At 43.7% G+C, this 26,533-nt stretch overlaps 2 protein-coding genes across 14 annotated transcripts in view; one reads left to right on the forward strand and one right to left on the reverse strand.

Moving 5' to 3' along the window:
• Nucleotides 1-1,296: 1,296 nt before the first annotated feature.
• Nucleotides 1,297-18,975, reverse strand: SEH1L (SEH1 like nucleoporin). 5 transcript variants are annotated; one of them, XM_053244725.1, is made up of 9 exons: nt 18,540-18,975; nt 16,113-16,163; nt 14,262-14,408; nt 11,923-12,134; nt 10,469-10,567; nt 8,668-8,808; nt 8,226-8,401; nt 5,829-5,982; nt 1,297-1,758 (listed from the first exon to the last, which is right to left on the reverse strand). In XM_053244725.1, exons 1-9 carry the CDS (start codon nt 18,648-18,650, stop codon nt 1,569-1,571), a joined length of 1,281 nt encoding a protein of 426 aa, XP_053100700.1. In that variant the 5' UTR covers nt 18,651-18,975; the 3' UTR covers nt 1,297-1,568. The 5 variants fall into 5 exon arrangements, with proteins under 5 accessions (XP_053100700.1, XP_053100701.1, XP_053100702.1 ...); XM_053244726.1 differs by having other exon boundaries at nt 8,226-8,386; nt 18,540-18,969; XM_053244727.1 differs by having other exon boundaries at nt 8,226-8,383; nt 18,540-18,913.
• Nucleotides 18,976-25,381: 6,406 nt separating this feature from the next.
• The window catches only part of PTPN2 (protein tyrosine phosphatase non-receptor type 2), a 56,933-nt gene continuing 55,781 nt past the window's right edge, over nt 25,382-26,533 (forward strand). For 3 of the 9 annotated variants that reach the window (XR_008305988.1, XM_053244716.1, XM_053244721.1), the window contains exon 1: nt 25,894-25,947. Coding sequence is in view for 6 of the 9 variants with exons in the window: in XM_053244716.1 (XP_053100691.1) it covers nt 25,903-25,947 (45 nt within the window). In the remaining 3 variants the exon portion in view is untranslated. Of the gene's footprint in view, nt 25,717-25,893; nt 25,967-26,533 lie in introns of those variants that run through there. The other 6 variants (XM_053244718.1, XM_053244722.1, XM_053244719.1 and 3 more) reach the window with 5 other exon arrangements.

The following is a 26,533-nucleotide window of genomic DNA, read 5'->3' on the forward strand; positions in this document are numbered from 1 at the left end:
AGTGCCACAGGTCCCTCCTCCCTATCTGCATATGGAATCCCCATTGCCTAATCTGGTGCTTCTGCTTGCAAACTCTGTCAGCCAATCGCCTCCTTTCTACCATGTCTCCACGCATGGCCCATCTTGGAAAATTAATAATATAGATTCTATTTCAGACTTTTTTTCTTGTTGGAAATATTGCTACTAAAACACTCAAATAGCCTTGGAGTAGAGGAAAGACTTCAAATGTACTGCTGTATATTTTTTAAATACTAAAACAAAAACTATGTGATTTATAGTGACCTCATTCAACTCACAGTACTCATAGAGAGAAAAAGAGGTTCAACTAATATTTGCCCTAAGTTAGAACTGATTAAACTACTAGAGCAACAGAAGGTTCCTTGTCTTTTGCTCAACTTCTGCGCTCCAGCCAGCAGCTGTCTCAGAATGCCCATCCAAAGAGGTAGCCCTTTGTGTTGCTTCAAGAATGCCTTTCTTACCAATTGATACAGGGATGACAGGGGGAGTTGGTTTTTGGTGTAGTGAAAGTAGCCCTTCTCTTTCCTACTCTATAGAAGTGATAAAAGCCTGGGAGGCTAGCAGAGCATTTGTGTCTCAGCATCTCTTCTCACTAACTGCACTGGTACCATCGCTTTTTAAATTAACATACAGCACACTTAAGTCAAGCCTAGACAACCACTACCCCCAATGTATTTCTTTCCTCCCAGTTGCTCAGAACCTGTGGGTGGTGTTATTTCCTGCTAGCATAGGCCATTGGTAGCAGGTAACTAGCTCAATAGGAGTAAAGGAGAACTGAGTAATGTGTAGGGTCAAAACAGCCAGCCTATGGTCAGAAGTATGATATGAAAACTTAGTGTCCCCCCTACCCCCTTATTCTTTAAATACCTTTGTAAATAAATCCAATTATAAGAAAAGGAACATTGTGTATATCTTTTCAAGTGTTTTATTAACCTATTTCCTAAAACTGTGTAGTATAAATAATTTATGCCAGAAGCTGAAAAAATATAAGTAGCAGCTAAATTGTACTGCTTCTATTTTGATGCAGACTGCTTTGGAATTGTTTTATTTTAGCATTCCATTTCACGACTGTTACGCAAGGTTGGAAAAGTTGCAAAAACTTAGCCAGTTAGAAATCTAGCAATTTGATGTTCTTGTTAAAGAATCTAAGTTATAAGTCCTATTCTCTTTCAGAAGGCATTTCCAATGACATAGGATGTAATTAAGAGCAAGTAAAAAAAGAGTATAAACGAATCATAGGTTACATACATTTGAAATCATCTGCTGTGTATTACAGTAAAGACTACATATTTGTTTTATTATATTTCAAGGGAACTGAATGGTAGAGCTAGTATTTATTTGATGCAAAAGTAACACCTTATTGGATTCAAAATACAGTGCTTGGTTTTGTAAAACTTAACCTTAAAAAAAATAAGAATCTTTGAATGGTGAATAAAAACGCAAAAAGAAAAAAAAAAGAAAAAGAAAAAAAGAAAAGAAAAAGTACCAGTTATAGGTGGAAGCAATTTACAGACAGCCAAATCAAGCCTTTACACACTTTAAAATGTGTATTAAACCCCTTCATGTTCACGCAAGAGGTTAAGAGGCCGAGAGAGATATTGTCTACGAGGGTGAGGATACTGGAGACTGGCAGTGTCAACATCGCAAGAATGCTCTATCAAAGGAGCAGGTGGTAGGAGCTGGGCATAACTGGACCATCTTGATCCAGCTCGTGGAGAATCCAGAGGGGGAAAGAAATACCTGAAAACAATTAAGACAGGAACACCAAAACAAGAAAAAGTAGTAAATACAAGAACCAAAAGGTTGCCAAGCGGTGGGGGGTGGAGACATGCTTGGGAAAAGGGGGCAAGCATCAGTAAACCCGTATTACAAAAATAAAATCTCAATAAGATTTTAAATAAAATCTCAGAGTTCCAGATTCAAAGCAAGATCAATTGTGAGTCTAAAAACTGTTCATTGGGAATGCAGTCCTAGGAGACTGTCAAATATACCTTATGTACATTTTACAAAGGAATACATGATGTGTAAATTAACTGATTTCCTAATTATCATAATCTTTGCTCACTCCTGTATAATATGCTTCTATCAAATTTTGCAGAGAAACAAACACACATCGATTATGGAGGTACAAAGGTTTCCATTCAATTTAAGTTAATTTGCACAAATTTACAAAACAGCTGTTTTTAAAAAATCAGGACTGGCCTTCATTCAAACTAAAAGTTGTGCATAGAAAGTGCATCAGCGCAGAGACTGAGGGAAAGGTGGCGGACAATTCCCAATTTTCTCTGCTGCTGCCGTGCCTCCTGAAGTTATGTTCCTGAGTGCTGCAGGACCTGAAGAGACCATTTTTTGAGAGGCACAGGCAGCTACAGACAAAGCAGGGGTGGGGTGCGCACACAAAAAGCCATCCCTCCCTCAGTATGTGCATGGAAGCATTCCCTGTGTGTAGACTTCTACTTTGGATGAAGGTCACTGTTTTTACAAGCTTTTTTTTTTTTAATTGACTTTTTCACTGAATCACAATCCATGTTCATATCTGAACAAGACCTCAAAACCAAAGACTTCTGGTGAATTAAAGGTTTAAAGAATGATGCTATATCGCTTTTTTAATGACTTACCCATAATATTAAAGACACCCTTTTGTAACCTTAACAATCTTTGGAAATTCAGAAATAATTACAGAACATAAACAGCAAGGTTAGTAAAATTTTGAGACATGACGTATTTAGAGCTACATTTACATGCCACAACTTAAAACAAGGTGTTTTCTTGCCATGTCCAGATGAGTGATTGCAAAAGGACACTGATGCAGTTAGGTGCAAGGCAACAGCTCAACTGCAGAGAAACAAGTGTGCGCACACACTCACTATACAATACATGAAACAGCCTGGGCACAGCAGCCAATAATTCCCAGAGCAGCTTGTCAATACTAACTGACAAACATTCATTTGGATATGGCTCTCCATCACAATATTGTTACCAGAGGAAGTCTTACTACTTACTCCATGGAATCATGCCACAGGAACATGCAACTATCAGGTAAGATTATTCTCACTAAAAGACAACTAAAGTATGGCATTAATGTTCATTTTAAACTTTGAGATCACGTTCAATTGTAAAGCAATAGCAACTGTACAGATGTCAAGTCACAGTGTTAAGACTAGTTACGTTCCTATATTACAAATCCATTACAGAACTGTAATGGTAAAGAATGTGACAACTTCAAAATGCAGAACAAAGTCAAATATTTTAAACAATTTAAATGTAAATCAATAGATTTCAATGGATTCACACTCAAATTTTCCATCGCATGTCTCAGAACAGAAGGTCAGTAATTTTTTTTTTTTTTTTTTTTACTTTGGTGAACTTCCCTCTCCGCCCACATAATAGTTCGGCAGAGGGTGGGGGGAAGATGTCTCCACTAGAGAGTTTTTCTTTTTATATTTTTCACATATTCCAACAAGGTCATACTGTGCTGGCTAGCAGAATGTGTATACTGCGTTTAAGGGAGCCTTTTGATCTGTGTTTAGTAGTAGGCAGACTGTTGGTATCTTGGGAAGAGGTCAAACGGCGTTGGGGAGGGGGGAAAGGAGTTCGCTTTCCATTCCTGTGTGCATGCAACAAGCAGCAAAACAGCAAAGTTACTCCAGTTAGCTTGGTATCAGCTGTGCTTTCTGTTAAAAAGGACATAATACAAATGGAGAAGGGAAAATGCATCACAATTTTAGACACACATGGTTATAGGCACAATACGAACACTGTAGAGCAGTATTTGGTGGTTTATTAAGTTTTAATCTGTTCAATCACTTCAAGTTTACTTAAAATGCTGATGAACTTGATTTTCAAAAATGTTAGTAATGTTACTAGGTTTAAACAAGTGTACAAAATGTTAGGCCCTAAAAACAGTTTTTTAAAAAATCTCTCATATTCAACTTGCTTCTGGAAGTCTGCACTTGCATTTCTACTTCAACAGAATCTGCAGGATATTAAGCCTGTTTCCGGTCTACTTCCAAACTGATGTCAGTGTAAAATACTGCATGTAACAGAGTTTTCTACAGCTGGTATGTACACAATTGTTAAAGTCTCACTACTACTTGTTTCAAAGTTGTGCCCTAAAATCCATAAATCCATCTGAATATATAACTTTGCAATAATAAAAACATTAATACAGGATCCTATTGAATTACAGGAGTTTCAAGACTACCAATACACCCAGTTAAAACATGTTCTAAATGAGCAGAGATATAGGGTAGGGAGCCTCAGAGCTCTTGTTGTACAACTAAGCCCTTTATGTTTGGGGGGCATCAGGCCACAGTTGTTAGACACAGTCCAAATAGAAAGTAAACACACACCCCCCCCCCCAAAGTTGCTGCCACACACATTGATCAGCCTGGCCACAGTGTTTCCACCACATTCTTCTTTGGCTTTGCCCTGTAGCCACTATAGAGAAGTATGCTACAACAAGGAGTCCTACAGTGCAAAGACCCAATAACAGAAAGCATCCCCACAAGAGTAGAGCTGACACCCTGAGCCAGCTGCCAGGTTTCACCTCCCTTTAGCAGGTGCCACCCTCTGGAATCTCACCAGAAGTCGTAGAGAACACGAGTGTAAAGTCAAGAGACTTCAGTTGGAAGACAGTAGGATGATTAGTGTATAAGCGTCATGGATAAACGCAAATCTGGACTAAACTGGCCTCCATGCTTTTACATGAGAAGAGCCATTTCTTGTCCCATAGCTACTTGGAAGCTGGAAAGCATCTCCTTTGTGTCTGAACTGTGCACCAGTTTTTCTATTCAAGTACCAAGGCTACTGATAAGGAACCAGTCTGACTTTTTACTAGAAGAAAGAATGCGCATTTTAAAGGACTGAATAATATAAACTAAATGATTGTTTTAAATTAGGAGGGGTTGTTGGAGTGGTAGCTTTCCATTAAAAAAAAAATGAAGTTCTCCAGGGCAAACAGACAGAAGGAAATTTAGCTCATGAGCTGATCACATTTTACAACAGCCAGCCCTAGGGCTGTGCTGTCTAAAGACTTTATATTTCTTTTAGAAAAGCAAGCTAGAGCCAGTCTTTCTAAAAGACTAGTAATGTTCCTGATAAGCCAGGATGCTTCAAGAGTCATGTTTTTATACATACCAGAGCTAGCCTTGGGGGGCCAAGAGGGGGAGAGGTGGCAAGAGAGAATTTTTCAAGCCTTGGTTGACTGTTTAATTTCAAAAAAATTCTGTTTTCGTTTATGCATTACTTTAAATGCAAACCTCTTTTGTAATGGCAAGTTATTCTTTATATGCAAGTCTTTTTCAATGTAAATTCATTTTTCTCTTCCATGGAGTCTATTTTTATTAAACCTCTATAGCATAATATTTATACTGGATTTTGTTAGATTTTATTGTAGAAAAGTGCCCACACTTATCTGTCCAAACAGTACTCATATAAGGGTGTTTTCTTTCAAGATAAAGAGGCTGTTGATTGGGATAAAAAATGAAGTTCGCAGCAAGGTAGGCCCCTTTACTTGAAAGAGTCACACCATGTACCAAAGAGTCTGTATTACAGTATACACACACACGTTATTTAAAATGCTCAGGAGTTTCAGAATTTAAGCATATGAACAACTGAAAGAAAATTATTCTGGATAAGGTTTGTACATTATGTGCTTCAAAACAACACTGGTAGGACTAGAGCAATTAAACAACTTGTAAACTATTGAGGCAATATTTATTACTAAGCATAAATGAACTCCAGGACTGCTTAAAGTTTACCAAAAATTTGTTTTCATAATTACAGCATATGCATACAAAGAAGCTTACCTGCCGGCTGATGTCCCATTTACTGAGTTCTGGAGGCTTGTATTGGCTGTTCCTAAAGGAGTATTAAAAACTCCCTGCTGAGTAGAACTTGCATTGACTGGACTCCCATTACCTTTCAGAATTCCAGTGCACTTCCAGTTGTCCATATAATTAGCTAGGGGGGAGGGGGAGAGAGAGAGAGAGAGAGAGAGAGAGAGAGAGAGAGAGAGAGATCACAAATCCCAATGGCAGTATTTTTTACACGCATCTTCACTCAAAAATAAAATTGCTCAGACACTGGGACAGGGTGAACTTAACCCTGGTCTGTACAAAGGAAATTTGCAGCAAAATGTTGCAGCATAGGTAACTATTCCAAAATTGTCTACTGATGTTTGCCTTATGCTTTCAGAGAGGGAAAGTTAAATCCATAGCTGTTGCATATACCAATCTTGTCATCTTAGGAATTTCAGCTGTTTTTAAACTACAGTTCATGTGATGTAACAGCATTTCCTGCTGTTTTCCTCATTTTCTGACTAGGAGAAGATGCAGCTGCTGTCTTCAAAAGCTACTCCAAGTTCCATACAACAGTGGGCTGGTTTGGAGGATACCTCACTGGCTCACACTTCCCATCAGGAAGGTGATGCACCAAGAACATGCCTGTGGCAATGTCTTCTACAGACATCCCAACTCCTTTTCAGCAGGTTTTTTTATTGTGTGTGGGGAGGGCTGTTAATCCGGCAGCCCCCCCCACCCCCAGGCAATCCCCAATGCAATAAAGGGACATGCCAAGAAGCCATCAGGGTGTCTGCAGCAGACACAACAACAGGTGTGCCCTCAGCACGACTCCTTCCTAATTATGTGAGCCAATATGGTATTATCTGAACTGGCTCAATGTGGGGTAACAATTATGAAGATGGGTTCTCTTTTTTTCTCATGAGGAGACCAAGCCAACCCCCAAAATATTTGAGGTTGACTTCCCAACACTGGTGAAAGGGAAACTCTTCCTCAAAGCATGAGAAATCTTGCAAGCTGCATGTGAGCCAAGCCAGTGTATCTGTATTAGGCGTGTGCACGGAACCGCAGAGCTGTGGTCCGGCACTGTGGGGTGGGTTCCTTTAAGGGCGGGGAGGGTTTACTTACCCCTCCTGCCGCTTTCCCCCCTCCAGAGCTCATATTTATTGTAGTAATTGGGGCAGCAGGATACCTCCCTGCCGCCCCTTGTCCCTCTGCAATGCAGCCTCCAGGACGGGGTGGGTGCGCACGTGGCTCTGCGAAGGGACGATCCTGTTGCCGAGGGACTCACGTTTTAAAAGGTAACTGCTGATGCCAATGGTAAACCCGAACGAGAAGCCGGCACAGCACCGAGCCGGCCTCCGGCGCCTCTCCGCCCGGCGGCTCCCCCGTCCTGCGCTGCCGCCGGCAGCCACTGAAAGGAGCTCCGCCAGGGAGGACACGCCAATGCGCCCAGCCCACCCTCACTTCCGGCTCCCAGGCGACTTCCCCCCACATACAGCGTGGCTGCCTTCCTTCTCCTCCTCCCATCGGGCCACGCTGTATGTGGGGGGAAGTCGCCTGGGAGCTGGAAGTGAGGGTGGGCTGGGCGCGTTGGCGTGTCCTCCCTGGCGGAGCTCCTTTCAGTGGCTGCCGGCGGCAGCGCAGGACGGGGGAGCCGCCGGGCGGAGAGGCGCCGGAGGCCGGCTCGGTGCTCTGCCGGCTTCTCGTTCGGGTTTACCATTGGCATCAGCAGTTACCTTTTAAAACGTGAGTCCCTCGGCAACAGGATCGTCCCTTCGCAGAGCCATGTGCGCGCCCACCCCATCCTGGAGGCTGCATTGCAGAGGGACAAGGGGCGGCAGGGAGGTATCCTGCCGCCCCAATTACTACAATAAATACAAGCTCTGGAGGGGGGAAAGCGGCAGGAGGGGTAAGTAAACCCTTCCCGCCCTTAAAGCTACCCCCTCCACCCGAACCGAACCGGCCAGGTCCGGACCCATCCCTAATCTGTATTGCTTGTCAAATCAGATTTCCCCCCACTTCCAATTGGCACAATAAGCCACATGAAATAACCTCATATAGTTATTTGGACTTTTGTTTACATGATCTCACATTTATTCAGTGATAAAAATATTAAGTTTAGATTGCGCCTCTACTTTATTCAGAACCATTTTTCTTAGCTGTAGCAGGCCCTCAATCTAAACATTAAGAGCAACACAGACAGTGAATACTATATAGAAGTAGTTCTGTCAAAAGAACCTGCAGTGCAGTCCTATGAGGTTTACTCAGAATTAAGACCCACAGAGTTAAATAAGACTTCCTCCCTAGTATGTATGCTATGGATTGAACCCTAGTCAATAATGCAGCATTTAAATAACATACAGAAAACTGAAGGCTTTGGGGGGGGAATTAGGGAACTCTTACCTTTCCAAAGCCTTACACATCCATCATCTCCTGAAGATGCAAGCACTGTGCCCGTGATGTTCCAGCTTACACGCCAGACCTGGGAATTGTGGTTATCAAACTGAGCTACTAACTGAACCTCAAATTTTGTCAGCCCTGATGAAGCAGTCAGTTCTTTTCTACTGAAAGTAAAAATTCTGTATTAAACATAGTAGTTCAGTCTGCTGAAATTACATTCATTTCAGAAGTACAAATTATTTAGCGTTACTATTAACAGAGATCCAAATGCCAGAGCACAAAACACTGAATAGAATTTAGTCTTCCCATTTAACCGATTTAAAATATTAAGTGTACTACATACTGAATAACTTAGAAGTTTAAGCCCAAGGACAATTCATTTCACGCTTGAGAGAAAAGACATACAAATCTGCTTCAAATCAACAAAATCTGCTTAAAAACACACCTTAGGGGCTTTAGTGTGAAAATTCGTACATCTTTGGTTGCCACAGCTAATATATGGAAAGATCTTCCCAGGTTCGGAGCAAATGCAATATCATGCACAGGATCGGTGACTGTCATAAGTGTTTCTGCTTTTGCATACTTCCTGAGGAACAACAGACAGGCTATTAACTAATGAATACACAAACATAGGTTAACGCTCTGTAAGAAGCATTATGGCTGAAATCTCACGTAAGTGAATATTTGAAACGAGATGCTCTCTAAGCGAGCACATTTACTCTAGAAATTATCACCGTATATCCGTGATATGGAATTTGACATGTGATTAGTACCACGTTACAAAGCAATCCTATAGGGCCAGTATGTATGAACACAAACGAGGATGTATGAAAATGAATATGTTGAAATGCTGTATGAGAGAATAAAGATTTTCGTAAGCTGAGTTCCAGACACCTAAAGAAAGGTAAAGTGTGCTGTCAAGTGGATTTCGACTCCTGGCGCCCACAGAGCCCTGTGGTTTTCTTTGGTAGAATACAGGAGGGGTTTACCATTGCCCCCTCCAACGCAGTATGAGATTATGTCTTTCAGCATCTTCCTATATTACTGCTGCCCGATATAAGTGTTTCCACATACCATCGGGGATTCGAACCGGCAACCTTCTGCTTGTTAGTCAAGCATTTTCCCACTGCGCCACTTAAGGTATAAAGGTCACCCTAAAAATGATATTGGGCTGGATACAGACTAAATTAGTCATGACTAAGCACCATTGAAATAAATGAGACAAATCCCGTCAACGAGACTTAGTCTAGATGGATCCTGCTCACTGACTGTAGCTAGGGACGTTCATGAAAAGCTTGGGCTGGCGCAGGCAGGGAGCAGTTCCCTTTAAAAGCAGGTTCTTACCTGCTCTGCTGCTGCCCTGCCGCTTTTCTGGGCATGCTGCTCGCTCTACAAAAGGCCATGTGCAGCTGCAGTGCTGTTCCCTGCAGCCTGTGCGCAGCGCCAGCATGCACAGCGGCTATTTGCATGGTTAGCATGGTGCTGTGCACAGGCTGCAGGGAACAGCGCTGCAGCTGCGCGCAGCCTTCGGGAGAGCAAGCGCTGTCCCTGGAAAAGCAGTGCGGTGGCAACGGAGCAGGTATGGACCTACTTTTTAAGGGAACTGTTCCCTGCCCCATCAAACTGGTTTAGCTGTGGGTGCCCAAGGTGTTTCGGCACTTCCCAAAGGAGGTGCTAAACTAGTTCGTGCACATCCCTAATTATAGCTACAAGTCTTGTTGGTTTGTTTTTTATCTTTTTTTTTTTAAGCAAGGACTATAACAAAGTCATAAAATTCATTCTGAATGACAGACATTCATAATAAAGCTACGTTCTCTTAATTCAAAAAGAGGAAAAATCCCACCCAAACCTACGGGTGAAACCCAAGTTCCTCGCATTGTTCAGACATGTGAATTTTTTCTTTTCTTTGAGAAAAGGAGACTCTTCTCTCACACCATATTAGAAACTGCTTTTGAGATTCTCAGTTTCAAAACACTGTCCACCATATGTCACAGGAGACTACTATTAAAGAAACAGAAGTCTGAATGGATCCAAATTCTTGCACTTTGCACAGTCCATGGATCTTGGCCACAGAAATTAAACCAATGTAAATTAAGGTCCCACTGTTAGGCATTTTAATATGTTTAATTCAGAGATCTAAATTTTTAGCATTTTGATTCATATGAACAGCATAAGTAATATTCTCAGCCACCTTATGAAGAATTAAAAGCAATTATAGAAGTTGGGTTTTTTCCCCTTTTGCTCACCTGGTATTTTCATTGTATTCATAAATCTGAACTTTTGCCAGTATATTTGGACTGCTATCATCACTTCCTACGGCTATCATAGGAGCATGAGCACGACAGCTGTAATTACAAAATAAATTAAGCACATTTACAAGAGTTCTAAAGGAAGAAGATGCATTCCTAAATGTATCAGTTTTCACAATGGAGGTAAGTAGGTTCCCCAGGGATTGGTACTGGGAGCAGTGCTCTTTAACTTGTTCATAAACCATCTAGGAGTTGGGGTGACCAGCCAAGTGGCTAATTTGCAGATGACACTGAACTATTTAGGGTAGTGAAATCCACAACAGATTGAGGGGAACTCCAAGAAGGTCTCTCCAAACTGGGGGAATGGGCGACAAAATGGCAAACGCAGTTCAATGTAAGCAAGTGTAAAGTGAGGCAGATTGTGGCAACCCCCACCCCCCAACTTCACATATATGCTGATGGGATCTGAGCTGTCAGTGACTGACCAGGAGATCTTGGTGTCATGGTGGACAGCTCATTGAAAGTGTCATCTCAGTGCATGACAGCTGTGAAAAAGGCTAATTTCATGCTAGGAATCACTAGGAAGGGATACTGAAAATAAAAATGCTAATATTATAATACCCTATACAAATCTATGGTGTGGCCACATCTGGAGTACTGAGTATAGCTTTGGTCACTGTATCTTAAGGAGGATATTGTAGAACTGGAAAAGGTGCAGAAGAGGGTAACCAAAACGATCAGGGGCCTGGAGCACCTTCCTGATGAAGCTAGGCTACAGCATCTGGGGCTAATGGGAGACATGACTGAGGTGTATAAAATTCTGTAAGGAGTGGAGAGGGTAGACAGAGAGAAATTTTTCTCGCTCTCTCACAACACTAGAACCAGGGGTCACCCCATGAAACTGAAGGTTGGGAAATTTAGGACCAACAAGCAGAAGTACTTTTTCACACAGCACATAATTCATCTATGGAATTCTTTGCCATGGGATATGGTGACGGCCACCAGCTTCGATGGCTTTAAAAGGGGCTTAAGACAGGTTCATGGTGGACAGGTATATCAATGGCTACTAGTCTGGTGGCTGTGGGCTATCTCCAGCCTCAGAGGCACGATGCCTCTCAATATCAGTTGCAGGGGAGCAACAGTAGGAGAGAGGGCATGCACATACCTCTTGCCTGTGGGTTCTCCAGTGGTATCTGGTGGGCCACTGTGTGAAACAGGATGCTGGACTAGATAGGCCTTGTGCCCGATTCAGCAGAGCTGAGGAAAACCCCTCAAAAAGGGCAAATCCAACCCTAAGTAGTACACAATCTCGGTCTACTTCTAGAAACATCTCTATTTTAACAGGCATGGTTTTAAATGAATACTGCACAAGGAAAATACAAGCCAGCCAATCCCCCTTAAGTCTCTTTTGTCAGATATTTATTTGCTTGTCAAGAGAAGTAATAACTTACCTTGAAGGATTCCAGGAAATACAACTGCAGCTTAGTTTACATGAAATCTCATGCTGAAGCGACCACTGACTGAGATTCATTACATCTGGAGCTTCATATATCCTAACAACTCCATCTGCTGAACACGTTGCTAACATGAGACCCATATGCTTGGGAGCAAACTTTACGTCTGTAACTGATGTCCTACTGTCTACTAGCGTAGTCCTCTTTACCTAAAGAGGAAACACAGATGTTATTTAATACACACACACACACACCCACCCACACACACTTTGATGCAATATAGTTACCACACTTGTGCCCCTGTACTTTTGGACCAACTTGGAATGCATTCAAAACCAAACTGGCAAATGTGAACAACAAACAGATCACGGTATGGACAGAAGTAATGCAAACAGAGTACCCCAGAAGAGCAACAGACTCAGAGGCAAGGCTTTTGAAAACAAGAGATATCATTTATTCATTAAATGCAGAGGCACAATATTAAACATGGAATTTGGAAACCTTGGTATAATTATGACTGTGCAGGGAGTGATGGCGACCCCTGCAATGAGATAAGGAAGAGGAGGGAACAAAAGCTCTAATACTCTAGCAGTTGATGGGTGTTAGAATGTGGGTGGAAAGAGGGGGAGAAAGAGAGAATAAAGAGCAGCTATGATAACTGTCCTCAAACTACTGTTTTGTGCATGATGTCAAAAGGAGCAGAAAGGGGCTCTCTGCTGTAAAGGTTGCTACTGTAAAGTAGCAAGGTGCTAGTTTGGCATCAAGTTACAATGGCTGTGACACCGGCATGCACACAGTTAAAGTGCAGCATTGTGTTTCCTGCGCATTCAGGGACAGGAATCACTGTCCCCTCTAAGGCATGCTCACGCTCACAAGTTTTTGGATGTCCACTCAGTTCATTTTAGATCCCACTCAGGTTGAATCAGGAAGGCCCCATTCTGAATGCAGGTGCGCGCACACTGCCTTGATATTGCCACTCAGAACAAAACTCATTCCGCACAGAGATGAAAAAAGTTAGAGGGACCACTGACAGGAATTAACCCACAACTATGTAGGGAGTGGCCCACCCTCAGAGGCTCAATTTTGCTTTAAAGCCCAGGGGACTCTAATATAGTCAAGCACATGGATTAGCATGTAGCAGGCCCACACAGAGATGAATACAAGGACTCTTCATTCCAATCGTGTCTGGGGAAGTCCAGTGCAGATCTCCCCATAACAGGCCCACAAGGTTCAAATATAGTTATTTCAGCTCAGCTGTTCTAGGTCCTGCAAACCAGTGTTCCAACTTAGAAACTCAGCAGTCCAGTGATTCAGCTTAGCAGAAGTGATCTGAGCTCAGCTGGGTGGACCTCTGGGCAGTAAAATGTAGTGCGCGCCGCCCAACTCCCACAACAAAATCTTTAGCAATGGAGGTTTGAAAGCACAGAATTTTTACAGAGCTTTTCCCTCCGCAAAATTCCATAGGTGTATTTCAATTTCCACTTAGAAAAACAAAGAGGAAGGATCCAGTAAAGGATCTTGGAGAAGGTGTGGGTATGGTAGTTAGATACAACACCGAACAAAAAGAATGTATTGTGCCAATATATGCTTATATTCTCCTCTATTTACTGGGCTCCGAGCAGCTTAAACAGTTCGTCTCAGTGATGTGGGATGAAATCCCCCCCCATCTTTTATTTTTCCATGGAAAGTGTTCCATTTCTAACGTTTATATTTGACCACTTGAGAAACTGTAGAGCTACAGTGAGGGGAAATAAATATGGTTGAAGGTCCCCCGCCCCTACTGTACAAGTAAGTCAAACAACATGCCAATTCAGATTTTTTTTAGAAAGAACAAATTAATGCAAATCTTATACAAATATGGAGAAAATTTGTATGGGAACCTTTTCCAGAAAACCCACATCTCTGGTTTGTCTAAATGCTAACACTTCTGTCCCTAAAGGGCTCACAGTACAAATAATTAAATGGTCTGAAGGATAAAACAAGACAAATTAAATGATGGGCATTATACATATAGAATCTAACAAAATTAAAGCACCAGTACCATCAGCCTTTCTGTAGGAAGGCACCTGCTACACGGCTATTATAAGCTATGTAGCTTTCCCTTTTAGCCACTTTATAAACAACCTTAGAAAAATAGGTTATGTGGAGTAGAATAGACTCGATAAAGAAAAGTGCTCATTCCCCAGGAGTAGTGGTGATCACATCCCTGGAGTGCTATGATTTTACAAAACCCACATACAGAATACTAAAACCAGCAAATCTAAAGCAAATGACATAAACATATTCCAAGTATGAAACAAATGCATCAAAAGAATTAATCACATTTCAAGCCTCACCCAGTGACTCTGCCCTCGGAGTTTATCATTGGATTCTCCCACTATTTCTTCCCACACTGCGGCTGTTCTATCAAAGGAGCAGGAAGCTAAGACTTGCCCAAACTCTGGATGTGCCCAAGTCACACGCCAGACAGATCCACTGTGTGTCTGCAAGATTAAAAATAGTTGGAATTTATAGGCTAAGCACTACAGAGGAAAACATTAGTTTATGTTATCCTGGTTGAAGGGGAAATAGCATAGCAATACAAATTAAGCAGCAAACTTTAAAGTCTTTTTAGATTATTTCCAATGCTCGAAATTTCATTCTAAATGCTGCACAGAGCATATTAGCTACTGAGTGAACTGAAGGAATAGAGGCAAAGGCCATGTGCTTTTAATGTTCTAGCAGGATCCTGGAGGTCCTTTCCCATGTGGACATGCATCTTGCATTTCAAATACAAGTGTTATAGAGCCAAGGTAAAGTGTGTTGTCAAGTTGATTTTGACTCCTAGTGTCCACAGAGCCCTGTGGTTTTCTCTGGTGAAAGATTATGGCCTTTCAGCATCTTCCTATATCGCTGCTGCCTGATAGGGATGTGCACAGTACTACGGCAGGGAGGCTCGAAGGTGATGCAGTGCTGCTTAAAGAGCGTGCGAGAGTGCACTTACCTCTCCTGCTGATTTCCTCCTGCCAGCGTCCATTTTTTTAAAAGTCCTTCGGGATGGCAGTGTACCTCCCTGCCGCTCCATTGCCCCCATTTTCCAGATATGACTAGAAGTTTCCAACGCGCCTGCACATCGGAGACTTCCAGTCATATCCAGAAAACGGGGGCAACGGGGCAGCAGAGAGGGACGCTGCCACCCTGATGGGCTTTCAAAAAAAGGACGCCGGTGAGGAAAGTTGCAGGAGGGGTAAGTGCACCCTCCCTCGCTCTTAAAACTAGAGACCACCGGTTCTTCAAACCGGTTCAGAGGCCCATGAAGGGACTCCGAACTGGTTCTGTACACATCCCTACTGCCTATAGTACCAGCAGGGATTCAAACTGGCAACCTTCTGCTTGTCAGTCAAGCATTTCCCCACTGCACCACTTAAGGTGACCATAGAGCCAAAGAGATGCATAGTTCTTGCTCTTCAGTTTGACAGAGGTATTACCCACTAAGCCTCAGCCACCATAAAGCTCTGCAGAGGAGGACACCAAAACTGCAAAGGATACAGTAGGAGCCACTGGATCTCTCAGATGAGCTCCTTAGTGGCTTTAGCAAGAGCAGTTCAATGAAGGGGAAAACAGAAACAAGAGGACTAAAGAGAAAACTTAGATGATAAACAGAAAGCAGTCTGGACATGTTAAAGAGAAAGGGGTGATACAAAATAAGGCAGTAATGCAGTAACTAAGAAGAAAGTGCCTGCCTATTTTAAAGCTCAGTACGACATGAGAGTTAGCTCATGCTGAGTTAGCTGCAATTAGCAGAGAGCTAGGGAGGGGAGAATCTATGTGCTGCTGGGCATTCAGCTGAGGGACAGTTTCTGGTGACTAGATTTATGGAGGCCAGGAATCTGAAGAGATAAACAGTGGGAAGTGAGAAGTTCGGGATAGAAGGAGAGACCATCCTGTTGCAAATTTTGGCAGAGGTATTAACACCTGCATAGATTCTGCTGAGGGATTTGGGAATTCCCCCTGCACGACTTTGCTACAGTGAAACAGCAATTGGATATTGTCTAAGCATTTAAAAGTACAGTAAATTGCACCAAATTACTACTGGAGAGACTCAGGCATTCATGTGTAAATGATGACATATCTTTCCCTTCATCGTGACTTCTTATGCCAGAGGATGTTCAATACACGAACAAATGTTTCAAGAACTAAACTCTTACCTTCCAGCTGGCAGTACAGTGCCATTCTCCATTTTCACCTTTGTCCCAGACCTATTAAGAAACAACAATTATGTCAAAACTTTTCCTTCAAAAGTAAGAAATGAACCTCAGAAACTCCCAGCCTCAGAAACAAGCCAAAGATCAGGGTTTGTGGAAAGTCACAAGATGATTTGAACACACAGCTAGGATCAGCTTGTGCACAAGAACTATGCTTGCTTCTTTCCCTGCAGAGAATAGTTATGTGCGCCATTCTGATCTGGTATTGCTTTTGCTTACTAGAACTACAGTGGCATCTATGCTGTTAGGTTTTTGAGAGCTTGCCTCATTCTAAACAATTTGTAACACTAAGGGCAGCTTTATGCAGCTACTTTCTTACACAGCTATCATTTCTGTTTATAAAAGTATATGTATACTGTCACACGGGATGTGTCCATTCTGTTGAACAGCCATGCACTAGAAAATGGAGAATCATGCCTTTCCACCAAATGCAAAAAGATATATGAACAGTGCCACATGGAATAATGCACATAGATTTGTTTACGTGGAGAAAAATGTTATGTGCAGAATGAATTAGAATTTAGGAGTTGTATGTAGTAATCCATCCAATACACTGTCCTATTAAAAACAAGGGGAATTCATGACGAGTTGAGTTTGTCCTAGGCATACCTGTTTCAGTAAAGCTACAATCCTACACACGCTTGCCAAAGAGTAAATTCCATTTAACACAGGGGGACTTATTTCAAAGCAAATATGCATAGGATTTGGCTGCATGTATGCATATTTACAAGCCATAGTCATATACCAAGTGAACTTTTACACACACACTGTTCCATTTCCTTTCCTTCTTCAGCAGCAATCATTTGCATACTTTCTTCAAAATAAGATGCATGGAACTCAGAATTTCCTTCTGAGCAAAGAATCAGACTACACTTCCAATTAGTAATCAAACATATTTACACTGTTACAAATCTTCAGTATGAAAAATAAACCTAATTTGACAAAGTTTTCCAAATATTTTGATTTTTGATTGGCCTAACCACCTAATGGTGCAACGGGAAAATGACTTGACTAGCAAGCCAGAGGCTGTCAGTTCAAATCCTGCTGGTATGTTTCCCAGACTATGGGAAACACCTATATCAGGCAGCAGCAATAGAGGAAGATGCTGAAAGGCATCATCTCATACTGCGTGGGAGATGGAAATGGTAAACCACTCCTGTATTCTACCAGTCAACCACAGGGCTCTGTGGTCACCAGGAGTAGACAGCGATTCGATGGCACACTTTACCTTTACCTAACATGCTTTTTATTCAGAACTCTGGCAATAATCTTAGATTAATTTGAATTCATGTAGTATCTTTTACAAATTATTACATGAACAGGTCACATCCTTGATGCTTGGCTGACTAATCCTTGGCTACTAACCAGGGGCATAGCAAAGGAAGAGGGGGCCCATGTTTGCCCCTCTCTCTGGCAGCCCCTCAAGAGTGAGGACGATAATGAAAAAATAGGGAGGGGTGGAATTGGGAGGCCCAGGTTCTTTGAACCTCTTCGCTCAATTACAGCTACTCCCCTGCTACTAACTTAAAACAAAAATCAGGAAAAATACAATCAGATATTGCACTAATTATATTACAGCTGTGTGTTATTTCACACACTCACACTCCCCTGAGGAAGAAAATCATATGCACACAAGAGTTGAGAAGAAGACACTTTAAAATTATTGAAGTTTCCTTTACAGTCAGGGCTTCTCAAACTTGGGTCCCCAGATGTTGGACCACAACCTTCATAATCTCCAGCCATCTGGAGATTATGAGGGCTGTAGTCCAACAACATCTGGGGACCCAAGTTTGAGAAACCCTGCTTTATAGTAAACGTGTACATGATCGGGATGGACCACTAAAGAAGCAAAGTACTGTATGCCATATCATATACATTTTGACTTCTTTTTCTTTTGCTAAATCAATTTCACTTCGGGAACTTTCTGTCAAATGCAGCCTAAACACATGGAGTTCATAGGAGTCATTCATGGCCATTTGGCTTTTTTGGAAAGTTCCTGTAAAGTAAAGACCCCAGCCCCGCCCCCCCCCCCCCAGCGTTTTCCTCACATAGGTAAAACGTGGCTCCCAGCATGGCCAGAGAGTCACGTGGACACAGCCAAGCCTGACCCTTTAGGGGCGACGGGCTGCTCGCTCACCACAATGGCATGCCTTGATCAAATCGCGCACCACCAAGGCCAGGGTCCAAGCAGCCAGACGTGCAAACGCTGCGCCTAACCTCACGAAAAAGAGCGAGACTGCATGCCTGCCTGGCGGCCTGTCTCGTTGGCTCTCCCGGAATATGCACACTCCCTTCAGCGGTCCCCCCCTGCAGAGGCGGCCGGAGAAGCCCGACCTTTGCTGGGGCTCCCGCATTCCCTCCTCCCCGCACCTTGACACTCTGGTCGCTGGAGCAGGTCGCCATGCGCCGCCCGTGGAAATCAAAGGAAACATCGTGGATGAGGTCGCGGTGATCGGCCGCGATGCTGCGCGCCACGAACATCGCGGCGACCTCGGGCCGTTAGTCGAAGGTGTCTCCTTACTTCCGGAGAGAGCGGAGCAGCAGCGTCCTTTCACGAGGCACACATTGGCTTCTTTGCTCGCCCCAAAGAGGCGCGCCCGGCTCGATTTAATTGCGTAGAGTGCGCAGCCTTCGCGGGAAGGAGGCGGCCGCGCTTGCGCGTTTGCGCCTTTTCCTCCGGTGGCCCGCAACAGTAATGGCAAACCTAGAGCTGATTGGACAAGATTTGCAGCCGCTCGTCGGCTCCGGCAAGGGAAGAGCCTCGTGCTTGCTACCTCTTGCCGTTTTGGCCAGGGGATGTAATAACGCAGCAGGAGTGACCAACCTGAGACTCTCTTGCTGCGGTTGGACTATAACTCCCACCTCCACCACCCCCGCTGCAATTTATTGCGGCTAGAGATGATGGGAGCTGTAGCCCTACGGTTGGAGGGACTCACTTGGCCGCCTCTGCAATAACTGCTTGTGAAACAGCTGACCTTTTTGAAAAGATACTATCCTGACAATACTTTGTTTTAAGGCGGCAAATTCCAAAGGGTGGAGATATTAATATTTTACAGCAAACTGCCAAGAGACTGTGTCGCTGCTTGAAGGCCAACAAATTCCTTGTGGCAGCTTTTAAGCATGTATGAATCCTAACACAGTGGATTTCCTCTCATCCACGAAAGCATATGGGGGACTTTATTATGTGCACGCACACATAGCCCCTGCTATGTATCTGTTAGTATTTAATCTGCCTCAAGAATATTTTGGGTTTTAAAGATAAATTTGCTACTGTGAAAACAGAATATAAGCTTGTAATCCTTATTCTCACAATAGCTCTCACTTCAGCAGAGGGAAGAAGCAGGGACACTCTTTACATGCTTTGGAAAGAGCTTAATTGTGCAATCTTTGATATACAGTTCTTTAGGTACCACTCGGCACAGCGGGGAAATGACTTGACTAGCAAGCCAGAGGTTTCTGGTTTGAATCCCCGCTGGTAAATTCCCCAGACTATGAGAAACACCTGTATCAGGCAGCGGTGATAAACGAAGATGCTGAAAGGCATCATCTCATACTGCATGGGAGATGGCAATGGTAAACCCCTTCTGTTTTCTATCAAAGACAGCCACAGGGCTCTGTGGTTGCCAGGAGTCAACACCGACTTGAAAGCACACTTTATGCAGCAGCTTTTTTTGTTTAAACAGTGTGCAAAAGGGGAGGACTTGGACCTGGGGGCATGTGCTCCCTACTGAAATACCAGCCTCCCCATCTCTGCAAACTTAAAAAGCACTTGAAGACTTACTTCTTCACCCAAGCTTTTTAATCTGACTCTGGCTTTAAATTGTTTTAAGGCTGTTATTTTCTGTGTTTTAACCTGTTTTATGTTGTTATGAACCACACAGAGTCTGAAATGAAAGTTTGGGGCAGTGTACAAATTTGATAAATAAATAATTCAGAAGTGTTTAATTTTGTGCCCCATACCTATAATGTCTCAATTATCTTGCCAAATCCCATATATTAAATACAACAGATTAAATTAACTAATAGAAGTTTTAATTATACAAGATGTAACATCAAAATTCCTGAAATGTTACATTGATATTAAATCACATATACCATTTTGTATAGGACTGAGGTACTTGTCCCTTTACAATGAAATTGTTTTCCTTTAAGTAGTTTTCTTTCAATGGTTTGTGGATTACAGTCCTTACAGCTAGAGTCTGATGTAGTGAGAAGACAACCTGTGCTATATGGCATGATATCTCATTGAGTGGCTAGCGTTCCCTTTGATTTTGCATTATTTACCTCAGACAAATTGCCATCACCTCCGAATAGTTGCTAGGCTCATTTTCACAATCCTCAATAGGGTAGTAGTAGACGTGTCTACTACCTACTCAAGTTCAGAAGCTGAACACACTCTTATTTTGTTATCATTTGCAACTAAAATGCAAAGTTGGAGAGGGAGGATGTGATCATGTGTCAATCTTGCACTGGGTAGAAGGGTTTTTACTCCTACTTCAACAGCTGATGAGTACGACTGAGCCCTTCTACGTGGCATGGGCCTCATGCGCAATCACTTACCCCCCTCCTCACCTTGCTTTTTGCTCACAAACAATCACAAAACAGGAGCATGCATGGCTCCCAAACTTGGGTAGGGTGCATCTGCTACCCTATGGAGAATCATAAGAATGATTCTTGCTATCTGTTCCCACATTGTCTGAGTCCAATCTTATACATCTTCACACAGAAATCAGTCCCACTAAGACTAAGTTCAATTGGGCTTGTTTCCAAATAAGTGTGTATAAGACTGTAGCCTTAATGTAAAGATAATAAAAAGCAGATTTGCTGCCATGGGCATCTGCAGGACTTTTCCTGGGGGGCAGGGGGCAAAGCCAGAATTCCTATACCCCGCTCCCTGGAAGTATGCCTCATTGAATTTAATTCAATCGGGACTGGCTCAGTCCTTGGGGGGCAATGCCGCCCTCTCGCTCCCCACCTTCTGGATGCTCATGCTTGCAGCTATATACAGGTAGAGGCACATACTTGTTTAATCTTGATCTAGTAACCATGGTTAAAACGTATGTACAAGGTCCTAACAAAAAGCATTCTTCCCTTACTTCCTTTGTTTTAGTCTTCAGTGGAAAATACAACACTCGTACAAAGCTTTCTTCCAATCCAATGTTATGTAGGTTCACCTCTGAGAAATAGCTCAAATTAGACCTAGGAGCTCCCTATCTTAGGTCATATACCTAACTTTTCAGGAAAAGTCATTTAGAGTCCTTCAAGAATGCTGTTTAGTTCAAGCTGGTTCAGGCACAAGCAAGATGTTTGTGTCTCTTGCTCAACTGCCAGATCCCAGCAGTATGTCCCACTCTACCAAGTTGCATCACTTTATTGACCTAAAACAATGCTTTTGTTTTTGATCAAAACCACTGCACTTTTCTTACTACAGCATGCTTTTGTGTATTGTTCTGTGCTTGTGTGTGTGTTTGTATACACACAAGTGCAAAGGGGAAAATATAATTGTGGGGGTCAAAAGGATATAAAATAAAAGAGGTACAGTTTATGTCCATTTTAAAAAATATAAAACTTAAATATAAGGTTTATTGATTACATTTTTATATCACCCTATTTGAAGCAACTCAAGGTTGTCCCTCGCATTTTGTTCTCACAACAACCTTGTACAATAGGGTTAGGGTGTGTGTGTGTGTGTGTAGCCCAAAGACACCCAGTGGCTTTTATGACTAGGCAGGGACTTGAGTCTTGATCTCCCATGCCCTAGTCTGGCACTCTAACCACTACATTATGCTGCAATAGTAGTTATTGTGTTGATATACTAACATAAGAACAGCCCTGCTGGAACAGGCCCAAGGCCCATCTAGTCCAGCATCCTGTTTCACACAGTTGCTCACCAGATGCCACTGGAAGCCTACAGGCAGGAGTTGAGGGCATGCTCTCTCTCTTGTTACTCCCCTGCAACTGGTACTCAGAGGCATCCTGCCTCTGAGGCTGGAGGTGGCCTATAGCCCTCAGACTAGTAGCCGTTGATAGACCTCTCCTCCATTAAGTTATCCAAACCCCTCTTAAAGCCATCCAGGTTGCCGGCTGCAGGGGCATAACAATAATTGAGTGAAAGGGTTCAAAGAACACAGGCCCCTAGCTCCTGAGGGCCCTCCAGCTCCATCCCTCCCTATTTTCTTCATTTACTTCCTCACTCTGGAGGGCCGCCAGAAAGAGGGATGAACACGGGCCCCCTCTACCCTAGCTACGTCCCCGGCTGTCACCACATCGTGTGGCAGAGAATTCCACAAGTTGATTATGCGTTGTGTGAAAAAATACTTCCATTTGCTGGTCCTAATTTCCCGGCAATAAATTTCATGGGATGACCTCTGGTTCTAGTGTTATGTGAGAAGGAGAAGAATTTATCTCTATCCACTTTCTCCACTCCATGCATGATTTTATAGACCTCTACCATGTCTCCCCACAGTCATTTTCCCCCTAAATGAAATAGACCCAGGTATTGTAGCCTTGCCTCATAAGAAAGGTGCTCTAGGGCCCTGATCATCTTGGTTGCCCTTTTCCAGTTCTACAATGTCCTTTTTTAGTTAGATGTGGTGACCAGAATTGTACACAGTACTCCAGGTGTGGCCGCACCATAGTTTTGTGTAAGGGCATTATGATATGAACTCTTTCTGGCTAACAGAAATAGAAGACAAGAAAATGAAGGGAGGTAGTATACAGATAGGAGCAAGTTTATTTTGAATGTCAACAGGGCAGAGAGCAAGCTTAGCCACAATCACAGTGAATCTGAGTCCACCCCTTACTTTTTTAAATATAAGTGAATGGATGTCAGTCACTTCTATTTGCAGCAGTAGGTAATGAGGGACACTGAAGCACTAAGGACATGCCTCTGTTGGAGATGCAGCTCCTGATGGCATCAACTCTTAGCATCACAACCCTGTTGACCACCAGAGGCACTGAGGTAGAGATAGTGAGCAAGGAAATCCCCTCTCTGACTATGCTTTCCCTACTCTACTTCCCCTTTGTTAGTCTCAGTTTCATTCTCTCACCTGAGAATGAAACCCTCTCCTCCCTCTTGTCTTCCTTTGTGTAGCTAGCAGCAAGACATGTAGGCAGATGTCCGGTTCGGCAATGGGGGGGGGGATACCTTTAAGGAGCAGGAAGGGTGCCACTGTTCCCTCTAACAGGGATTCCCAAATGTTGTTCACTACAACTTCCAGCAGCTCCAGCTGCAATGGCCTTTGGCTGGGGGATTATGGGAGTTGTAGTTAACACCTGGGAATCCCTGTTAGAAGGAACACTGAAGGGTGCTCTTATCCACCCACCCACTCACCCACTGTGCTGAAAATTGCTGACGCGGGGTGGCAGCATACCCTCTTGCCTCTGTGGTCAGTATCAGATTGGAAGTGTCCAGTGCACAGCACCAGCAGGGGAAACACGGTGGGGTAAGAGCACCACCTCTGCTCCATAAAGGTAAACCCCTTGCTGCCAAACCAGTCCGGAGATCTGGAAAAGGACCTCCAAACCGGCTCATGCACATCCCTAGTAGGCTTTACTCTATTTCCCTGATTGGTTTCCTAAATAAATGTAGGGCTGCTCAACTTTGGCTCTCTAGCTGTTTGGGGACTATAACTCCCATAATCCCCAGCTACACTGGCCAATAGCTAGGGTTTATGGGAGTTGTAGGCCAACATCTGCAGGAAGACCAAAGTTGAGCAGCCCTTGACTCCATGTCTTGAGTCCAGACCAGTGCTCTCTCTAATGTGTTTCATCTGTGTGCAGAATGAGTTTTGTTCTGGGTGGCAGTATCAAGGCCATGTGCCCGCACATGCATTCAGAATGGGGCCTTCCTGATTCAACCTGAGCAGGCGGGATCTAAAATTAACTGAGCGAACACAAAAAATTTGAGCATGTACACATGCATGCCTTAGAGAGAACACTGGTCCCAACAATACTAATTAGCAGTGCTCGCCTTCTGATGCAGTTGGGGGAGATAAAGAAATCTCCTCTCCAAGCTCTCCAACAGCGTCTTCATAGACGCAAAGACGCCTCACTGACAGAAATCTTCTATGGCCCGGCATTTATTTAGATTACAAGTCTAAATACTGTGCGCACCTTCAAAGATCCTTTTGCACAGGTATAACTACGCATGCATAACATGAGGAACGGGATTTTGCATATATATATATATATATATATATATACACACACACATACATATATATACAAAATATATATTGTTGGAAAAGCGGGGAGCTTTTGTCCACGTACAGGAGTGTTGGAAAAACAGAGATTGCCAATATAGGGCAATAAAGGTGGTATGTTAACCCCTGCTAACTTGGCAAAGAGGCACCTTTTAATGTGGTGATCCTCCTTATTTAGCAGGGGGAGAGTAACTGGCCTTATCCACCCCCAGCATAGTACTTTCAGTAACTGTTGCTGGTATCTTTGTTTCTTTTTAGATTGTGAGCCGTTTGGGGACAGGGATCCATCTTATTTATTTGTTATTTCTCTGTGTAAACCGCCCTGAGCCATTGTGGTGATATAACTGTGAAAGCCGGTTCTTGTCTGGGTGCTGTACGACACCAAATAATACACACACACAGGGAAAAGCTTATGGGATGTTTACTGCTAGCAAGTAAGGCTTTCGGGGTGCACCCAAATTGAGAGCAGCGACCCCCAGGTACAGCTAAGTATTTATACACAGAGGGTAGCTTAGTCATCATCATGGTGTAATCAAAGTCTTAGAAGGAATGAAAAGCCTATCATCAGTGCAGATCCAGAGTAAGATACCAGCAGCTGCAGCAGATTTACTCCTTAAGAGGCAAAGGTTACCTCCCTGGAAAGAGAGGGCTGGGGGAATTAACCCCTTAGTTTCCAGTGTGGAAGCGGCATAGAGAGTTATGGGACTTCATATTAAGATGGCTGTGCTGTGGTTCCCTAGGCCTTAGTTTTAGGTTCGACTGCCCTCCCAACGTGGATGGTTCGCATGGGTATATCAGTGGGAAGGGCGGTATAGAAATTAAATAATTAAATAATAAAAATATGTTGGCCTGGCCAGATACCACCTTTACGGCCTTATATTGGCGATCCCTGTTTTTCCAACACTTCTGCGCACAGACAAAAACTCCCCGCTTTTCCAACTGCCCTAGCGCTCCCTCCGGTCACTCAATCGACATACGCACATCCACAACAGGATCCACTCGCTTCCCGCCCGAAGCGAGTCGTGACGTCAGCCCAGGTGCTGCTTCTCTCCGCCTGCGGGCGGGGCCTCGGTAGTTCTCAGTACGGCGCATGCGCCTGACGAGAAGGCAAGGAACTGCTGAGGCTGCGTGCGCGGTGCGGAACATAGTCAAAGGCAAGGCAACCGGCATAGTGGGCGGGTTGTCGTCCGCGCCCTGTGATTAGCGGGGGTAGGTAATGTACGTGTCGAGTCCTAGCAGCTGTTCTTTTTCTGGCTGTCGCCGCCATTATGTCCGTCACCGCCACTCTCGAACAGGAGTTCCAGGAGATCGACGCTGCGAACGACTGGCAGCCCCGCTATCTGGTAAGTGAGGGTGGGGACTCAGGGAGATTCGTGACCTGGCGGCTGCCACCGGTTTGAGGGAGCCGTTGGGCCAGGCAGAGCTTTCAGGTGCGCGCATTGAGACTTGAGAGAAGATATGCGCATGTTCTAACTTAAGGGGCGGTGATGAGCGAGAAAAGAATAGGTTGAGGGTTGAAAGGAAAACGCATGCGCATGGGCGCGGTGGTGGGGGGAGCGTATGGCGAAGAGAGGGTATTCGGGCAGGCCCTCTGTACGCATGGTCAGAGCGAGTGAGGGTGGTGGGTGGCTGATTTCGTTTTGGTGTGTCGGTGGGAGGGAAGGCTCGAGCTCGACGGGTAAAACTGTGCGAGCATCGTCTCTGTTCCGCTCTTGCTGACATGCACGTGGTTCTCGCGCACTGTTTCTCCTGAATGGACTGGACTCTGCTGTATTGGCTATCGGAAGTGGCAATTTGCCTTGTGGCTATTATCGTGAATTGTTTCTTCCTGTAGAATAACGTTTTCTTTCAACACATAAGGAAAAAAAACTCGTTGTTGCTTTAGCTTTTTTTAGGGTGGTACCTAGGAATTGTTGTAAAAGTAAAGTGTGCCATCAAGTTGATTTCGACTCCAGGTGCCCACAGAGCCCTGTGGTTTTCTTTGGTAGAATACAGGAGGGATTTACTATTGCCTCCTCCCACGCAGTATGAGGTGATGTCTTTTAGCATCCTCCTGTATTGCTGCTGACCGATATAGTATCAGTGGGGATTTGAACCGGCAACCTTCTGCTTGTTAGTCAAGCATTTGCCTGCTGTGCCACTTAAGGGGGCTCCCTGTCC

Source organism: Hemicordylus capensis, chromosome 4 (genome assembly GCF_027244095.1).
Source record: "Hemicordylus capensis ecotype Gifberg chromosome 4, rHemCap1.1.pri, whole genome shotgun sequence".
NCBI classification, from domain to species: Eukaryota; Metazoa; Chordata; class Lepidosauria; order Squamata; family Cordylidae; genus Hemicordylus; species Hemicordylus capensis.

What these genes read in the sequence shown, in the direction of transcription:
- SEH1L (XM_053244725.1), bottom strand. Translation starts at nt 18,650, where the DNA reads ATGTTCGTGGCGCGCAGCATCGCGGCCGATCACCGCGACCTCATCCAC. An exon ending in CCAGCGACCAGAGTGTCAAG is followed by an intron (nt 16,164 to 18,539) that starts GTGCGGGGAGGA and finishes GTTTCTTAATAG; the next exon opens with GTCTGGGACAAAGGTGAAAA. An exon ending in TTCACACTAAAGCCCCTAAG is followed by an intron (nt 8,402 to 8,667) that starts GTGTGTTTTTAA and finishes TGTTTAATACAG; the next exon opens with AATTTTTACTTTCAGTAGAA.